At 39.3% G+C, this 18,668-nt stretch overlaps 1 protein-coding gene across 1 annotated transcript in view; it reads left to right on the top strand.

The window, feature by feature from the left end:
• The window catches only part of pth1r (parathyroid hormone 1 receptor), a 67,875-nt gene extending 55,378 nt beyond the window's left edge, over positions 1-12,497 (top strand). The window contains exons 6-13 of the mRNA XM_018747639.2: positions 4,586-4,772; positions 5,051-5,204; positions 8,848-8,908; positions 9,414-9,480; positions 9,774-9,868; positions 10,363-10,504; positions 11,036-11,077; positions 12,038-12,497. Of these exons, the coding sequence (XP_018603155.1) occupies positions 4,586-4,772; positions 5,051-5,204; positions 8,848-8,908; positions 9,414-9,480; positions 9,774-9,868; positions 10,363-10,504; positions 11,036-11,077; positions 12,038-12,400 (1,111 nt within the window). The 3' untranslated portion in view covers positions 12,401-12,497. The remainder of the gene's footprint in view (positions 1-4,585; positions 4,773-5,050; positions 5,205-8,847; positions 8,909-9,413; positions 9,481-9,773; positions 9,869-10,362; positions 10,505-11,035; positions 11,078-12,037) is intronic.
• The last annotated feature ends 6,171 nt before the right edge of the window (positions 12,498-18,668 follow it).

The raw sequence follows: 18,668 nt of genomic DNA, 5'->3' as shown, positions 1-18,668 counted from the left end.
ACAACATATATAGATGCACGTATTTTGGAAAAATTAGATTTGTTGTTTTTCTCAATTTCTTTATTATGATCAGTAAACTGCTGTATGTGCAGTGTATTAACATTGTTCATACTTATGGAATTTAAGAGGAAAAAACTGTCACTTTGACCGGTTAAAGAAGAACCTAAAACTGAATATAAAGAACTCATGTGCAATTAAAATTCCTATGAATCACTGAAACATAATCCATTTTTTGAGAGTTATAATAACTCAAAAATATGGCCTTTGGTTTTTGGTCTCAGAAATGCTGTGAATGTTAATGCTGCACTTTGAAGGTTAAACGGATGTAATTATCTAACTACAGTTTGCTGGGACATGGAGGACCAGGCAGTGCTGCTGTCACAGGCATCCAATGCTGTCTGTCTGTCCACTATAGGCAGAAAACAATGAAATATGGTAACTAATCTCTCTGTAGATTTTTTGCCCAGACTTTTTTTAACTGGTTTTATACTACTGGTTAACAAAGTGTTAACCATTGGTATAAAGTGCAGAGGCCCCTTTTCCAATTTCTGGCAGACTTTTAGAAAGCATATCTTCTCACTGCTGATTCTTAAGACTTAGTTGCTTTTTATTATTTTGGTAGTTTGAGCTGAATTTGGTTAGTCAGGATTCATGTGTGATAGAAATATGATAACTATGGATAAGCTTACATTTCTTACTAAAAGCAGCTGTTGAATCATTTAAAAAATTGAATCATAAAACTGTACATATCTTATGGCTAGTCTGATATCATAATGCTTTCCTCTCTTAAGTTATTATAAAGTAAAATGTCACTGTTGAAATGAGCAAAAATTATATACAGTATAAAATATTTACATTTTATCATAAACAAGTAAAATTTTCTGGTAAGGATTTTGTTGCAGAAACGTTGGAACACCTTTACTCTCCATAAGTAGGTAAATGTTGGGCCAATATGGGGCGGCATGGTGACACAGCAAGTAGCACTGCTGTGTCACAGTGCCTGGACGGTGCGAGAGGATGTTGCTTTGATCGCTGCTCAGTCTGTGTGGAGTTTGCATGTTCTCCCTGTGTCTCTGTGGGTTTCTTCCCACAGTACAAAGAATGCTGTTCAGGTTCCCCCATAGTGTGTGTGAGTGACAGAGAGAGCGTGTTCCACTGACGTATGGATGAGTGACCCATTGTAAGTAGTGTATCTAGCAGTGTAAGTCACCACGGTGAATAAGGGGTGTGGGCTGGTAACACTACATAGAGTTCATTGGAAGTCATTTTGGAAAAAAGTGTCTGCTAAGTAAATAAATGGATAGATTAATAAGCAAATGTTGATTAGATCTTCGCAGTGGGTTGGACCGGGTCCTGCTCTCCGGTGGGTCTAGGGTTCGAGTCCCACTTGGGGTGCCTTGCGGCGGACTGGCATCTCGTCCTGGGTGTGTCCCCTCCCCCTCCGGCCTTACGCCCTGTGTTGCCGGGTTCGACTCCGGTTCCCCGCGACCCCATATGGGACAAGCGGTTCAGAAAATGTGTGTGTGTGTGTGTGTGTGTGTGTGTGTGTGTGTGTGTGTGTGTGTGTGTGTGTGTGATTAGACCTTGTTTCTTTGGTGAATTAATTTGCTATGTAAACACCTTTTGCAAGCTGAACTATAACCCAACTCAGAGTCATTGTCTCAACAAGATATTTTCCATGTTGGATGTATAGTGCAATGGTTAGAGGTAGTGGTTCCTGGTTCGAATCCCATTTCCTGTGTAATACCGCCAATAAAGGTACTTACTCTGAACTGATACAATAAATAATACCCAATTGTATGAATGAGTAAATCATTGTAAAGTTGATTATCTAGTATTGTAATTCACCTTGACCAATGATGTCAAATAAAAATAATAAACAAGCAAATGTAAGCATAGCAGAAAATCCGATGTAAATCTTTTTCTTATGGGTCTGCATGAGTTCTGTCAGCAAAATGTCAACGCGTTTCTTTGCATTCTCTTATCTGCTCGGATTCGTATACTACTTTTTTGAGTATGGCTTTCCAAAACCATTTCTTTTTCTCAACAGGGTGGCTGCTTGTGGAGAAAAAAAGTTCATAATCCTTATATTAAGCTTTAATAGAAGTAGGTGAAAGCTAGGAGCAGCTGTCTGTTTTCACATTTCCAAATGCTGCTACAGCCATCATATAGAATTTTCTACTTATTTATTATTCTCTGCTGTACTAATGTTTAACTAATTAATTCTATAAAGATACATTAAACAGAAATAACCTTTTTTGCTGCCATGTGTTGCTTAATAATGTTTCATCATTGAAGTTGCTTTGCAGGCTTATTTAAAACTGGAAATGTTTCTTTCTGCCTGAGCCAAAACATCTGTTAGATGCATTTCCATACCATTGAAAAGTCCAAATAAAACAGGCACGCCCAAAATTAAAAGTGAGATACTTTTTCCTTGACATGTGTTTCTAGTTTGATTCTTGGTGGATTCTGAAGAAAAACGCTGCAACTGACCCTCGTCCGTCAGCTCAGACATGTCACACGTGCTCATTACTTGTGTTTTGTTTCAAACTTCAGCTGTTTGTATTGTCTGCTGACAATAAGTTGGCTTATATGTGATCACATTTGGAAATGACATGTGATCCAGTGTCGGTTTCTCACACTTGGCTAATGGAGTACAATTCATATGGTCATATGGTGCTGATTCACTGTAATACCCGACTCTTTATATTAAAGCCAGGGTAATTTTTCTGCTTCTCCCCAGATTTCATATTTATGAATAGCCACACTACTGAAGACCTAATTAAGACCCTGCTTTTACCGTGTCGGTTTTTGACAAGCGCTTGGAGTGGCATGGCTTTAAGGAGAGGCTTCACTCTCTTGCCCTTGGGAATGAGACAGTCTGACGAGCTTTTGGAGTGATAAGCTGCCATGTCATTAAGTCAAACGCCCTTGTTATCAAATGTGTCCCACATATGCTCACAATTTCTCCTTCCCGTCTCCCATCTACATTTTGAATCTCCCTACTCAATGTTTATGCATTCCGTGGTCCTCCAATTCAAGAATGCATTTTTGAGTCTGTGTGTACAGTAACTCAGTTGTGTTTAAATAAGTGTGTGTGTGTAATGCCACACTCTTACAATATGTAACTGCAGTGAAGTGTGATGCCGTTTCTTGGTTCAGTTTGAGAGGAGTGGAAATACACCACCCCCCACCAGCAATTCCCGTTATACATGTATCTGGTCGTCTGAAAATTTATTTTTGTATCTTGTCTATATCTTGTATATTTACTCTCTCATTAAACAAACTCAGGCAAACCCCCCACAACTTGTGTGTTCAAAAGGGTGGAACCAGAACTCCAAATATTTATTTTTATTCCTAAAATATCCCCCCCCAAACCTCATCCAAGAGACAAACGAGCACACTGACGGGTGGACTGAACTCTCATTACATTCATGCAGTTCCACTGTGTGTGAAGTTATAGGGAGGTTCTGTTTTCATTAACATATGGAATTATAGGCATTGTATGTATGTGGCCATGGTGAGTGAAAATTGCGTTGTTGCACAAGTATAATTACATTAACACAAGCCCTCGTACTCTCGCTCGTTTTGGCGTAGAACTGTGCTGTATTTTCAGCTCACCTCCAATAAACTAATTCAGCTCTTCAAATCATGCTGTACTTTGTTATTAATGCTAATACGTCCTTTACTGCTATTTTTATTGTTTACAATAGTAACAACATCAGTAATAATACACACACGCACACTTTCTAAACCGCTTGTCCCATATGGGGTCCCGGGGAACCGGAGCCTACCCAGCAACACAGGGCGTAAGGCTAGAGGGGGAGGGGACACACCCAGGACAGGACACCAGTCTGTCGCAAGGCACCCCAAGCGGGTGGATTCTCTTTAAAACACAGTGATGGTGGGAAAGTTAGAGGAAAAAGAAGAGAAGAGTACGAACAGCAACCAGATTAATGGACACAGTGACAGTGGACACATCTTTTCAATACTGTGGACGCAACACTCTGGATGAACTCTGTTTACGTGATGACGAAGAGATGACATAGACTCGGCAGCACTTAACGAGAACAGCTATAATAGCAATTATCACAGTCATAAGTCATAGTCAGTGGTAATAAAAAGAGAGTTACTGAGCAGGGCTGTAATTCCAATCAAACTTCTGTTCCATATGACCTAAAACTGAGAGGAACAGAATACCCATGAGATGCTTTTTATGAATAGTTCATGCAAGCTGGTTGTACTTCACCACAAAGGTGTCAGAAAGGAATTCACACAGTTTAATCAAGTGGAATGAGGTGATCCGTGTCAGTGGGCTGACTGAAAACCGCAGACAGCCTCACTGACTCCCTATGTGTCGGGGGTATGTTGTCAAAACACCACTCATGAAATCCTAGAGATGGCAGTGGTGTGAACAGTTGCCAAGCAGATTTTGATAAGAAACTGCAGGAGAGCCCATTTAAATAACCAATGCAGGTGGCACATAAAACCGTAACATAAACCCATTCAGCAGAGACTGTACATAACATTTTTTATGATGATGATTCTGCTGGATGATCATGGTGGTTCCCCCTTCTGGCCCCAGGCGACTCCACTGCACCAGGAACTATATCCACATGCACCTGTTCGTGTCCTTCATGCTGCGTGCCATCAGCATCTTCGTCAAGGATGTAGTGCTGTACTCGGGCTCTGCTCTTGAGGAGGTCGAGCGAGTCAGTGTGGAGGATCTCAAATCCATCACCGAGGCTCCCACTGCTGATAAGACGCAGTTAGTACGTATTGTTTCAATGTGTTCCCACACATGAATATGCACATATACCCAGCTACATGTGCACATTTGTGTTCATATGGACATACAGAATAGAAATATTAGGTCCTCTGTCTCAAAAACAATGAGAACATATGTAAATACAATGTTAGTAATGCAGTTTTTCTATTAGTCCGTAGAAATAGTGGACACATAAAGTATATCATTTATCCATTCCTTGAAGACGTGCCTGACTGCAGTGTCATTTGCTTCTGACTAATGATGCTGTTCTTCTTGCCTTAGATTGGCTGTAAGATTGTTGTGACACTCTTCCTCTACTTCCTGGCCACCAATTATTACTGGATCCTTGTGGAAGGCCTCTACCTTCACAGCCTCATCTTTATGACCTTCTTCTCTGATCGGAAATACCTCTGGGGATTCACTCTCATTGGCTGGGGTGAGCTGAACTCTCATCCTCTTATTGACTGTTACTTTAAAGTGCCGTAAACATGAACAGCGTGAATTTACTTATTTATGCTCCATTTACTGTAATGCTAAAATGCAATGAATTCATTTCTCATGATGATCACTGAAATTATGAATGTTATACAAATAATGCCTGGATGGCTGTTTTAGAAAAGCTCTTATATCAAACAGAGCTTTATAAAGGCCCAGAAATAAAAAGTTGGACAGAACCTGCAGTGTAATAACATTCGACTTATTTGCAGAAATATGACTAACATGCATCACAACAACCCAAGGAGATGCTAAGACAGTGCTGTCCATTTTTTAAAAATTGTTTTTACATAAATAGCACATCTGTATGAAATACATGATTTGAATAAATGTAAAACTTATTTACTGTTGACCACATACAGTATGTTTACATAATGCCCACAATCACAAAGAAACGAATATTTAAAATGTCATAATTAATGGGCTCTTTAGCATTTGCTTGAATCCAAACCAAGCTGCAGTATTTTACGCAGGAATGCGGAGGACGTGTATTCAAGACAGGCCGTACAGCTCCTGCATTGTACACACTGTGTGTATCCCTTCTACATGCACAGCGCATACAATGTGGATGCTGTGTTGCCCAGCAACCACATCGCTATCCCACTGTCACCTGGGAGATGAATATGGCAATGACAGGACTGAACTCCAAATCTGTCCAGTTGTAGTAACAGTGCAGAAAGTCGCACGTGTTGCCTTCACCACACGTTCATCAAAAACCACTTTTCATTATACAACCCATCCTGGAGCTGTCAAATGTTTCGGGACTTTTTATTTCACTGCTTGTAAATGCTCAGTTTAATAGAAGGCATAATAAGAGGAAGACTATTTTTACAGCATTAAGCCAACTCTATAAAAATGTTTAAAAAAAACATATTTCAGCATGGATTTATATTAACATGAATTTAGTGAAAGACTCACAGTGGAAATCTGATTGGAAACCATATTCTTGAGCCTTAGCACTTAATAATAACACAGAGTTAATATGCTGAATGAAATAAAAAGCTTAAGCGCACACCGTACATAACACCATAAAACTCTCCAGTGTCTGATGAAGGGCTATTCATTCGCATGAAAATAAGTGTGTGAGTCTGTAAGACATATAGGCATTAATATCCACTATTGAGGCTATTTTCCTTTTTTCCATAGATGCTGTGCAGAAGGCATGAAATGTATAATCAGTTACCAGTTTTAATCTTAATACACACACACACACACACATTTTCAGAACCGCTTGTCCCATACGGGGTCACGGGGGAACCGGAGCCTACTTAATATACAGAAATATATACAGATTAATATATAGAAAACTTAAGGCATGACAACATCATTATGACATTTTGTGTAAGTGGAGTTTTTTAAAACCAAGTATTTTTAATATACAATTTATAGGATTATTTGAATGCGAGGATTTTCAGTTTTTTCTAACATCAGCGAAACTCGTCTCAAAAGTCAAAATAATTTTTGAAAGGTGTTTGCTCTCTGCTGGAAAGAAAATTTCAAAAAACATTAAATAAATTTAAAAACACAAACACAAAATGACAGTTCTTTGAAAAAATACTTGCAGCTGCAATTTCTTGTAAAATGATAATGATAACTATGGTGGTGAACGTCAGCAAGAGATTTCCTTCAAGCTGACAGGTAGGTTTGATGCTCTTGCAAGTTTAAGGAAAAGTTCAGCAAATTCTAGCAAACTGACATTTACTGCAGAACAGAAAAAAAAAACAAAAAAAAAACCTACAGGGGAGAAGCAGCATCTCAGCAAAACGTTTCTGTGTTTTAGAAACAAATAACCACTCTTTTTGAAAGAATTCAATAAGAGACTGATCTTGAAACATTGCTTAGCCTTAAAATTGTGTCATAAACATCTTATTCCTTAATGCCACTATAATTCATCAGGTTATTAATGCATCCACATTACCAGTTAGATTAATGCAATTTTCATTTTCCAACTGACAATTTCCCCTCAGCATCTGTTGTATTAGAAGCTATTTCCTCACTCTTTAAATGACAGCATCATTGCTGTTATTATTCATTATGTATGAAATATAAATGCATTAGTGTAAATCATGCTTCATATGACTCTTCTGTGATTGGACCATATGTTACCTTTTATAGAATAACCCAATCTTGTTCATATATTCATGTGAGCTGGTCTTATATTTAGTCATTTGTACCTTGATCAGTCAACGTGTTTCAAAGACACGTTGATAGATCCCGGGGCGCTGTTCAAAATAAAATGTTATGGGTTGCTGCGGAGTTAATGGCGCCCTTCCCTTTTAGCATTCATAGGTGAGTCACAGGGACCACAGCTCTGCATGAATTCTTTGAATCTTTCCACCATGATTAATTAATGGTATTCAAGAAGGTACTGTGTACTCTTAGCAGAATGCGAGTAAACCTGCAAACCGTGCTGGTCTTATGGAAACAGATGAGGGTCCATTAAGCAGCGCCTCTCTCCTTCCTCCTTTTGTTACAAAAACAGTTGATGTTGAGTCGAGAAAGGTCGTTTTGGATGAAGGCCTTTTTGATTTGTTCTTAAGTGCTGTCAGGACAGTATCAATTCTTGGTGACCAATAGAACTGATGTGTAAAATTACGACTGTTAAGGTTGGTGGTGGTGTTGTTATTAAGTGCTAATGAGTCCATGTTGACTCTTGTTAACCACATATACAAAGTCCTTCCAGAAAATTCTGTCTTTAGTGTTGAAAGTCCACTGTCACTCTGACTGAATCCATCCATCTAATTGCCTCTTCAACTTTTCCATCATTACCATCTTTAAGAGACCTTTTAGGTTTATGGCCTTAATTATTACAATTAAAGAGAAACCTCTGGCTGGATTCACTGAATTGTTGTTTTTTCTTACTGTGGTTTTGACTGCACTTTGGAGGTCCAGCAGTCATTTGGCACCATCTTAGCAAGCTGTGAGGGTCATTCCATCAAAGAGTGAAAAGAGAGTGGGAAGCTTTGGCTTACTGGCAACATAAAGAGTTAAATTGCACTAAATCGTAGTGATGCATGTGTCCTCCATTATGTGGCCTGTGAGCGCCATCGTTCAGACAGCATTGTTTTACCTTCATTAGGTCTTAAAGATGTGATGTGTTCATCTACAGTAATTTATTGTGTAGTTAATAAAAACAGACTGTGTGAACAAAGTTGGAGAGATGTTCAGAAACAGCTCATTTTAAACATGTGACCAGGTTAAATGACAAACCTACGGTACAGTTTGGGTTTTCTGAACATTTTTCCTGGCCATTGCTCTTGTACATCTTTAATCTCAAGGATATCTTCACTGAGGGGCAGCAGAAGGCAGTATGGATCTCATACTGTGACCTCTTTGCTTTTCTGTGATCCTTTGTCCATGCTGTGATTTCTTCAGTTGTGGCAGTCAACAGTTTATTCATTCATCTTAATATTAATGAATGAAAGTTTGGGAGACCTGGAAATTGCACACAGTTGTGGACCTGGAGATGCAGGTGGTTGGACCCACAATCAGGTCATCTAGGTTATCCAGATCACTGAGCCCTTTTCTCTTGCGGACATGACGCGAGCCTCCATGTCTGTCTCTGATTGGTCATGTTGTTTCAGGGCTTCCTGCTGTGATCGTGACGGCGTGGGCGAGTGTAAGGGCTACGCTGGCCGATACAGAGTGAGTCATACACCTCTCACCTGCCTACCTGCCTCTTACCTGCCCACCTGTCAGTGTCCTGCCTGCCTTCTGTCTTTTACTTGCCCTCCTCTCTCATGTCAGCCTATCACTGTCCTGCCCACCTACTTCTTACTTCCTTTCACCAACTCAAGTCTGCATCTCAAAACACTTAAACAAGTGGATTTAATAGTGCACTTGGGTTAAAACTTTCTGCAAATGCCAGCATCCTTTAAAGGTCACATTAATGTAACAGTCTCGTTCAGTCATCGTAGAAGAGGAATTACAGCTCGGACTGTGGCACATGGCCGTAAATATTAAAAGGAAGGTCAATTCAAAAGCCACAGCATCATAGATTAGAGATCCGCAGGACCATTTTGAAGTCACTTTTGACAGCATACAACAGAACTGTAGGAGTCTGTGTGGGAGCCTGGGAGATGCGTCTCCTTACATTACAGGGCTACGGGACAGCATTGCCATACCAATTTGATGTAACTTCTGGCAACAGATGCTGGGATCTGAGCGCTGGCAACTTGAAGTGGATCTTCCAAGTTCCTATCCTGGCAGCCATAGTGGTGAGTGGACCAACAGTGTGGCATCCTTCCTGAAGCCAGCTGTGCTGTGTGAACAAGTCACTATAAAGGTCTTCACAAAACTGTATAGTGCTGCAATACCCTTGATCAAGGCACTTACCCTGAATTACTCTGCTGTATAAATGGGTTAACCAGGGTAGTAGTTTATTGTATAAAACTAATGCTACACGCTGCTTTTGAGAAAGGCAACAGCTATGCAAATAAAACTATGTATACAGTTATATTTTCAAAGTACATAAAATATGAAGAATTTTTACCCACCTCTCGTCCTGTAGGTAAATTTTTTGTTATTCTTAAATATCATACGAGTTCTGGCCACGAAACTACGAGAGACAAACGCGGGTCGATGTGACACCAGGCAACAATACAGGTAAGAAACCAAGTATCCTAAGATGATAGTTCCTTATGTTACAAATCAAATGGGTATGTTTTTGCCTCAGGGTTCAAGAGTCTGAGTAAGTGAGTTAAATGTAAATGGTTTATGATACATGATATTTTGGATTTTTGCAAACTTACTGCATTTGTAAGCTTATAGTCAGTTTCAAGGTGCTCTGTGTTGAGTAGGTACATCTAAATGTGGATGAAAGACTTCTTCTAGAGCTCAAAGCATGTTTGATGCAACTCAAGGTTTAGAAAAATTAAATCAGAATTATATGTATGTCTCAGAAAGACTCGCATACCACTATGTTTCGTGGGTCAAAGAACTAAATATATGTGAATTTGAAATCAGGCCCGTTTCAAGCCTAAATTACTTTTCAATATTTGTTTCACCTGAAGGAAGTTGCCTTTGCTCCAGTTGTGTTCCACTGTTTGACAGACAAGATTAGGATTCCATCCACAGAGTGCTTCTTCTCTTCCTCACAGGAAGCTTCTGAAGTCTACGTTAGTTCTCATGCCCCTGTTTGGTGTGCACTACATCGTCTTCATGGCCATGCCATATACAGAGATCTCGGAAGTGCCCTGGCAGATCCAAATGCATTATGATATGCTCTTCAATTCATTCCAGGTATGGATGATGCATCTTCACAACCTCCCTGGTTTTTGTTGTTTGTAACCCAGGGTGGTCATGCTTTACACCAGAAGGGAATTTTCTTCCAGCCTAAATCCTCCAGAGAGCCTGCTTGTACATGAAGCCAAACAAAATGAATTTATTAATAAGCTCCACTTTTACAGCCTCAGAGGCTCTCTTGCTCTGGATTTTATTATTTATTATATGTTATTAAAGATTTAAACATAATCCATTTAATACCCCATCCACCATGCACAGTATTGTTGAGGTCACTAAAGAGATTCTTCTTGCATTAGCAGACAAGTACTTCTGTTGGTTTGAAGCTGGATCTTATGAGGCTCATTATTGTTAAGTGCCTTTGAACAAGTTACTTAATCTGACTAACTTCTGTAAGTCAGATGAGTAATGTTTAACTGAGCATCACTCATGTAGGGGGTTATATAGTTAAGTGATTGTGGGTGTTGGGATCTGTAATGTCACAGATGCATTTCCAGGGGGAATTTTCACAAGAATTCATCTTTCTCGCAGGGCTTTTTTGTGGCAATCATATACTGCTTCTGCAACGGAGAGGTGAGTGCATGTTCTGCACTTTGAAAATAAAGGGCAAACAGTAAAAGGATCTGCTTATCTTAGACACACAGCGTAAAATTTTCTTATTTTTTTATCTGCAAAATCAGATATAGAAGTATATCTGACTTCTATGAGTCCTAGATCATGACTTTCCTCTCCAAAGAGAAAATCTAACTGGTTCAGCAAAGAGGGCAATACTTTGAGTAGGGCATGAGAATCCAGTAGGTGGGAAACTCTCCAACGCAGCAGAGAAAGAATGACACAGTTGCTGTGGAAATTAAGGTATAGAAAATGGAAGTGAACTGCAAGAGAAAAGAGAAATTACAATGCATGCCATGAGATTTTATAATGATAATGTTCATGCCCTTGAGATGAAAAGACTTTAGCAGTTTCTTGCCTTTAAAGCTCAGGATTCACCATGTTGACTCTACAGAACAGATATGGTTTTTACATTTATAACAATTACAGCTGTATAATAAACCTCATTGTTTGAACAATATCTCTTTGTCATTGCTATGAATTTCTTTTCCTTGTAAAAATACATAGAAACTGCAAATGTATTTTCCTTGATTTGTGGTGTCCCAAAGCTCATCTTATTATGGACTAAGGAAACCTGACTTTATTTATTATGGTTTTACAGTCACACCTGGAATAATTCTGATACATAAAGAATAACATTGAGACAAGTTTTTTGTTCTCATTCTGAGTAAAAATGAAAGAATCTATACAGTCATAGTTCAGTTGTGCAGAGCTGTTTGAGGGAAGCCTGTGGAGCAGCAAATTTAGAAGAGGTCCGAGCTGCAGTCTCTCTGAATGCCTGGCGGTCCAGTTTCAAATGTAAACACCAGAGTCCACACAGCAGATGACACTTGGTTCCACACGATTAACTGAATTCTCAGCTGTCACAAGCCATTATTTCAGAGAATGCTGAATTATTGTCATTTCTCTGATGCCGCACAGGTCCAGGCAGAGATAAAAAAGTCTTGGAGCAGGAGAACGCTGGCTTTGGACTTTAAGCGGAAAGCAAGAAGCGGCAGCAACACATACAGCTATGGGCCAATGGTCTCCCACACCAGTGTGACCAATGTGACTGCCAGGGGCCCACTGGCTCTCCACCTCACCACCCGGTTGGGACCTGTCTCCACGAATGGGCACCGCAACCTGCCAGGATATGTTAAAAATGGCTCTGTCTCCGAGAACTCCATTCCCTCCTCTGGGCATGAGGTCCATATCCCAGAGGAGGAGCACCCCAATGGCATGGGGCTGTGTGAGGAGATCAAGCCTGTACCGATGGTAGAGGAGGAGAGGGAGACTGTCATGTGACTGAAAACAGACATCCACAGCATCCAGTGCTGGGCTGTTTGCTCAAAACAGCAGAACAAAGAAGGCAAAATGTTTGGTTCATTCTCAGGATGTTTTATTTACAGGGACGGCTGCAACACAATTGAAATTTTTTCTCGGCTGAATCAGGATTTTGCCATTGAAAGAGGTCACTCTTCAGCATCTCCAAGAATGGAATGATTTTGCCTTGTGAGGTTTGCAGATCGTCCTGGCCACTGGAAAGGTTTTCTGGGTCCAGAGCTTTTTCCACCAGCATTGCAGAGTGACCCTTGTAGGTTACAGACATTTACGTTAAAAACCTGTTAGGCCAATGAGAACTCTATCACGGCCACTGTCACACAGCTAGTTGCCTTTTCAACCAAGTCTCTATGACATGTTTCAGCTCATATGGCTTGACCAATTAGTTCATCAGTTTTTGCCACATGAATGTGGTCTTCTCATATAACCTTGATAATTCCCGTCTTTGTAAGGGTTGTGTGTTGGGGCTATGTTGACTGAGTCTCTCAAGTGGCCAGTCAGGTTAGTTAATCTCAGGCCAAAACTCATTGTATTATACATACTGTAAGAGGCATTCTCTCTGTAGCAGATCTTCTTAAAAAAGAAGGAAGAGTCATGTTTCTAGATTACTCCAGAGCGGAGCTGATTGCTTTAGATGGACTAGACATGGAAACCAAAGGAACTCAAACAGGGAAACTCAAATATGAAGGATCTCAGTTGTGTGTTGGGTCAAATGGATTGACGTGTTGAAGGATGTTACTGTGACACAATACAGTGGTTTTGACAGATTTGAGTTTGGAGCTCAAATACCAGCACTGGTAACATGCCTGAGTCAGTTAGTTGGTTTGCTGCTCTTTGCTGTAGGACTGGCTGCCATGGAGTGAAAAGGGAACAAATATCAATTAGCAAGCTTTAGTAAGCATTCTTCAGCAGTATGAAGGCTGGCAATACTGGTCCACTGGATCTAAGCTATTGTAATTATTTCTGAATCCTTTTCTTTACATGCTAGTTCTGTACAGGTTTGGGAAATCACTTCCTGATTGCAGGGATGGGAAATCACTGTAGAACCATTACATCAAATATCAGCTGTGATATTTACACATTAGTATTAACTAAAGATGTAGGATAACCTGCAGTCTATAACAAACCATAAATGATGAGTTTCAGTGTTGGACAGGACTTACTCCTTTGATAATACACATTCCAGTTATTCTCATGAAACTACATCTTTAAAATTTAGCTGAATGTATAATCCATGTGTTTCACGGTCAGTATTGGATTTAGGATGCACTGACATTATCCATACATTTGTGGTGTCAGCCAAGGGTTTGTGAACAGCAAAAAAGAACAAAACGACTGGACTTCTTCAACTAAACAACCAAACCTCCCATGATAAACTTTGGGTCTGAAAACTGGAGTTTGTTTCTTACTCATTTGTTCCACGTGAAGAATGAAGAATGCTTTTGAAATTCTACCCATGTTTATAGACGGATGCATTTTTTCCGTGTTTTTTCTTACCGTGGCACTGAAGTGACATGAGTAATGAAATATAATGATGGCAGAAATAGTCCAAAGCAGGTTTTGTACGGTCCAGTGATTGCTGCTCTTCTTGTATATATGTTAATTACTTACCATTGAAAAGGAGTCACTATGTTTACACACATATCCATCAAGGTGAGAGCTAAACAGACATGAGCTTTTGGAGGGAACTTAATGTTCTAAATGTTCTAAAATGTTGTACATTTAAACACATATAATTTTGCATTTTAAAGACATTTTTCTGTTTCTCACAAAAGATATTTTGCAGTGAGTTAGTGCATAAGTTGTTTTCCACATTTTATTTATTTTAACTTTGTTGTATTATAATGTGAATAAAGAGAAGCAATATTGATATCAAATGGGTTTTTGGTATTTCACAACAGCTAGGGTTTAACTCCTGAATAACTTTATAAACATATAAACATGATTTTAAAAGTTAGGTATACATGAAAAAATATTTATTGAAATTTCATCTTAATTGGAAATTAAGTTCTGGTGAAGTACATGTTGAAAGAATGATGGCTAGTAAATGCTTCAGTAAGTCATGCTTTTATCATTTTCATCAATTCAAGTGCACCGGTGTACTAATAGCTGTCCAAAAGTAAAAATTTTACCAACATTAACCTAATCTGGCAGGAGGTGACATGGTGATTAGGACTGTCACCTTACAATCTAAAGGACCCAAGTTGGAACTCACGCCTGCTGTAGTATATTGATCAAGGTAGTTAGCCTGAACTAATACAATAAAGAAGTACTCAGCTGTATAAACAGGGGGACAAGCGGTTTCAGATGATGATGTGATGATGATGTATAAACAGGTAAGTCGCTCGAAGTTACCCAATTAGTTTTTTCAGAGCCATTTATTATTTACTTTTGTTCGGTTGTTGTTTGCCAAATGCAACTTAAGTTGCATTTTATAGGTCATTCATTATTTTTCAGTATGGAAATATTAAGGTATGGGAGATCCCTTATAGCTGAGTTGATTATGAAGCTCAGATCATAGTGTTATTATTATTATTATTCACATCTGTACCAAAAGCATTGGATAAAACTGTCAAAAGTGTCTTTGGGTTTCAGTACCAGACTCATTGATTTATTAAATAAGTATTTTAAATTATAACCTCCTTAGTGTCTTGTTTTTTGAGCAATTTTTGTAAATTTTCATTTGTGAATTTTCCTGCTTTGCTCATTAATGTTGTGTTTGAGACCCTTTAAAAACTCTACACCACATATTTTATAAGTCATTCATGTAAGACTTTTTTTTAGTTTTCTGCATGAGCAGGTCTTCGGCAGAGGCACAGTATATACTGTGTGACACTAAATCTTCATTCGCGTCACAAAGTCTAAAGTTCGAAAGCCACAGGTAGCTAGAAATGAGAACCCTGCCCCAAACACATGGGCTCCTCAAAATTTCATCTCAGAGGCTCAAGGATTTAAAATTACAAGGCAATAATACAATCAATTTTATTTAATGAAGTCATTTAGAAAAACGCACTTCAAAGAACAGAAAAAAGTCGTTCTAAAAGAGCTTTCATTAAGCCGGAATTGTTGGATCAAATGGGCTCTTCACTGTGCCAGACAGAGATGGAAAGAGAAATGTGTTTCACTCCCTGATGGGCCGGGAGATCTCACACTATCAAACAGGCTATCTGAAGCAAAAATGATTAAGTTAGCACTTGTTAGAGGAAAATAAATTAATCAATAAAGATCTAAACTCCACTGAAACAAATTAAAAATAAAATTCAATTGAGTGAGATTCCTGCTGCAAATTACAACCTGCAATATTTTTCTTCAGCTCTTAGTTTTAATGTGGAAATGAAGGAATTATTACACACACACACACACACACACACACACACACACACACACACACACACACACACACACTGACTGAAACTGCTTGTCCTGAGCAGAAGCCCAACCCGGGGCGCAAGGGACACACGCAAGACAGGACACCAGTCCGTCGCAAGGCACTTGAACCCCAGACCCACCAGAGAGCAGGCACAGGCCAAATCCCCCCATGCCACCGTACCCCCCTTCTTCTTACATACATTAAAAGTGAAATTTACCCATTATCACAAATAAAACAACACCTCACTATAAGATGATGTCTAATCCCTGAAAATCCACAGACAGAATCATTACAGAGAATGCCAGCTTCCCATTCCCACTGTCTACAAAACATATTGTGATGCCTACAACTCACTAAGAATTGAAAAACTCACAGACTATGAAGCAGCACTTTTTTTGTATGGTGAACAGACGTGTGATGGAATATGACTGCAAGAATTCCGGTGAGTTATAAATGAAAGCTATTTTGAACTGGGACAGATGCGTGTGGTGCTATGAAAGTAAAGGCTGTGTCTTTTCCTCTTTAAGTCCAAGAATGCCACATCTAACAGCAGTCTCCAAAAGAAACTGAAAATTGAAAGAACACAATCATCTATGAATGTCTACGCAAAAGATTCTCCGTTTACTGGTCATGTCAAAGCTAATGAAAACAGCAAGATAAACATTCGGCTTGAAAACAAAGTCAGATTGATGTAGATCAGGTTATTTTGCTGGTTACTTTGTCCAAGGTAACTTACAATGTTAGGTATGCCATACCAAGCGACTTACACTAGTTTACCAGTTTTCACAGCTGGGTAATTTTTACTGTATCAATTCAGGGTTAGAATTTTGATAAACACACAAGAAAAATTACAACAAGGAGTTGTAATTCAAATCCAGGTCCTTCACGTGGAAGTAAAGGTATAAAGTAAACACTGAAGGATGCAAATGGTGCCTAGCTGAGACCAAATGACCTTTGGACATTGAACAGTTGCTCAGCTCTGCATCAATGAAGGATGAACAGTCATGGCACCTGATAAGATGAAGAATCATGTCTGTATTGACCTGACAGAGAGATATGGTCCATACATTGTAGATTGAACTTGGACCAAGTCATTAATAAAACCAACTGCATCAGTTCATCCAGTAACATGTATCACAGTCAACCAGACGCAACAATAATACTGGATTTTCTCAGAAACTAAACATATCAAAGGATTACAAGAACAGAACTGTATTGATTACCGTACTTCATAATTACATATTCTGTCATGTTCTGGTTTGACCTACACAAGAAGGATTTATTTTTCATAATCAAAGACAGAATTATAAAACCTGAGACAAAACTATTGGCATAAACAGAAAACAATGTGCTTTTATTTGTGGTTTAGTTTGACTTCGCTCACTTTTCAACCACCCCACCCCCCAGAAATAAATGGTATAACCTGATTATGTAAATTAATTTTAAAATAGTTTCTAACTTCCAATACAGGAAATCTTGGAAACACATCTTTATACAGCCACTGTTTTCAGTTGAGAGAGTGATGACATTTACCCTGTGGTGCAAAGATAAGGAGGTGAAACTTCTCTGAATGAGAAGCAGGTTCACTGCCAGAGGTCTTACAAAGGTGCACTCCCTGGGAGACTCTAAAGGGCAATTTGCTCCTGTTTCAGGGAACTAGCTTAGTTCTACACCTCTACCATTCATCACTCAAGATGCTCAACCATCTGGTGAATGTGCAGCCCTTATTAATCCAGACACGGCAGACATCCAGTCTTAAACTTTCAAAACTTTTGCTAATTTCACTCGTTAGGAACCGCCATGTAACATATGTTTTGTATTTTAATCACTGCGCAAACTCATTTTAAGGAGAACAGCTTCTGTGCTCTTTTGCTATGCAACGCAGCAGCATTTGTTCAAAATTTGTAACGGAGGTAGTGAACCGATGTAGTTCGTATGGAGTTAGATAGTATTTGAAAGGTACATGTCTATATTTGTATCTGCCTGAAAACAGATGATACTAATTTAAGTTAAATGCAGCCTATAATGGAGTGTTTGGACTGTGCCCAGTGCCCACTGGGTGGTGGGTCTGGGGTTTGAGTCCTGCTTGGGGTGCCTTGCAATTGACTGGCATCCCGTCCTGGATGTGTCACCTCCCCCTCCTGCCTTGTGCCCTGTGTTGCCGGGTAAGGCTGTGGTTTGCTGTGACCCCACTTGGGACAAGCAGTTGTAGACGTTGGTTGGTTGGTTGGTTGCAGCCTATGACTTATAAATCAGATAGGTGCTGAACCCAAGTTCATCGTCTGATATTGGTAAAAACTGGCCAGGTTAAATTGCAAGTGGAAACATGTGAAGAGATTCTAGGTCTGCTTTAAATGTGATAACATTTGTGTCCTGCAAAATGTCAGTTGGTCTTTAGTAAGTCCAGCATTGCGCCCCGATGCACTGGATGAACGACTGTAGGACAAACCATTGAGAAACACTGTAAATGGTCCTCAGTGCTCATCATTTGAATGATGCTGAATATTTACCATCTCTTACTTGTGAAAGTCCACAAGGGAGTGTTAAGATAGGCTGCCTGGGCATTACAAAGCATCATCTGTGTGTGTTTTTAAACCAATCTTCACACATATCATTGAAAGAAGCACGGAGACGTGAAGTGCAATCACTAGGTCTGTGAAGAATTCCAGCCTGGAAAGGTGTCCCCCCTTATTTTTGTGAACTGTCTGTTCATACTGAGTACAATGTGTGCAGAATACAGGCACATTTTTATATCGCAACTTTACTTCCACCCTCAGTAGTTTTGAAACTGGTTTTATGGTTTGGTTTAAATGAGATCATTTTTGTAATACTACATTCTCAAATAACAAACATAATTTTATG

Source organism: Scleropages formosus, chromosome 7 (genome assembly GCF_900964775.1).
Source record: "Scleropages formosus chromosome 7, fSclFor1.1, whole genome shotgun sequence".
NCBI classification, from domain to species: domain Eukaryota; kingdom Metazoa; phylum Chordata; class Actinopteri; order Osteoglossiformes; family Osteoglossidae; genus Scleropages; species Scleropages formosus.
Note: the sequence above shows the minus strand (reverse complement) of the source record. Positions and strands in the feature narration are given on the sequence as shown.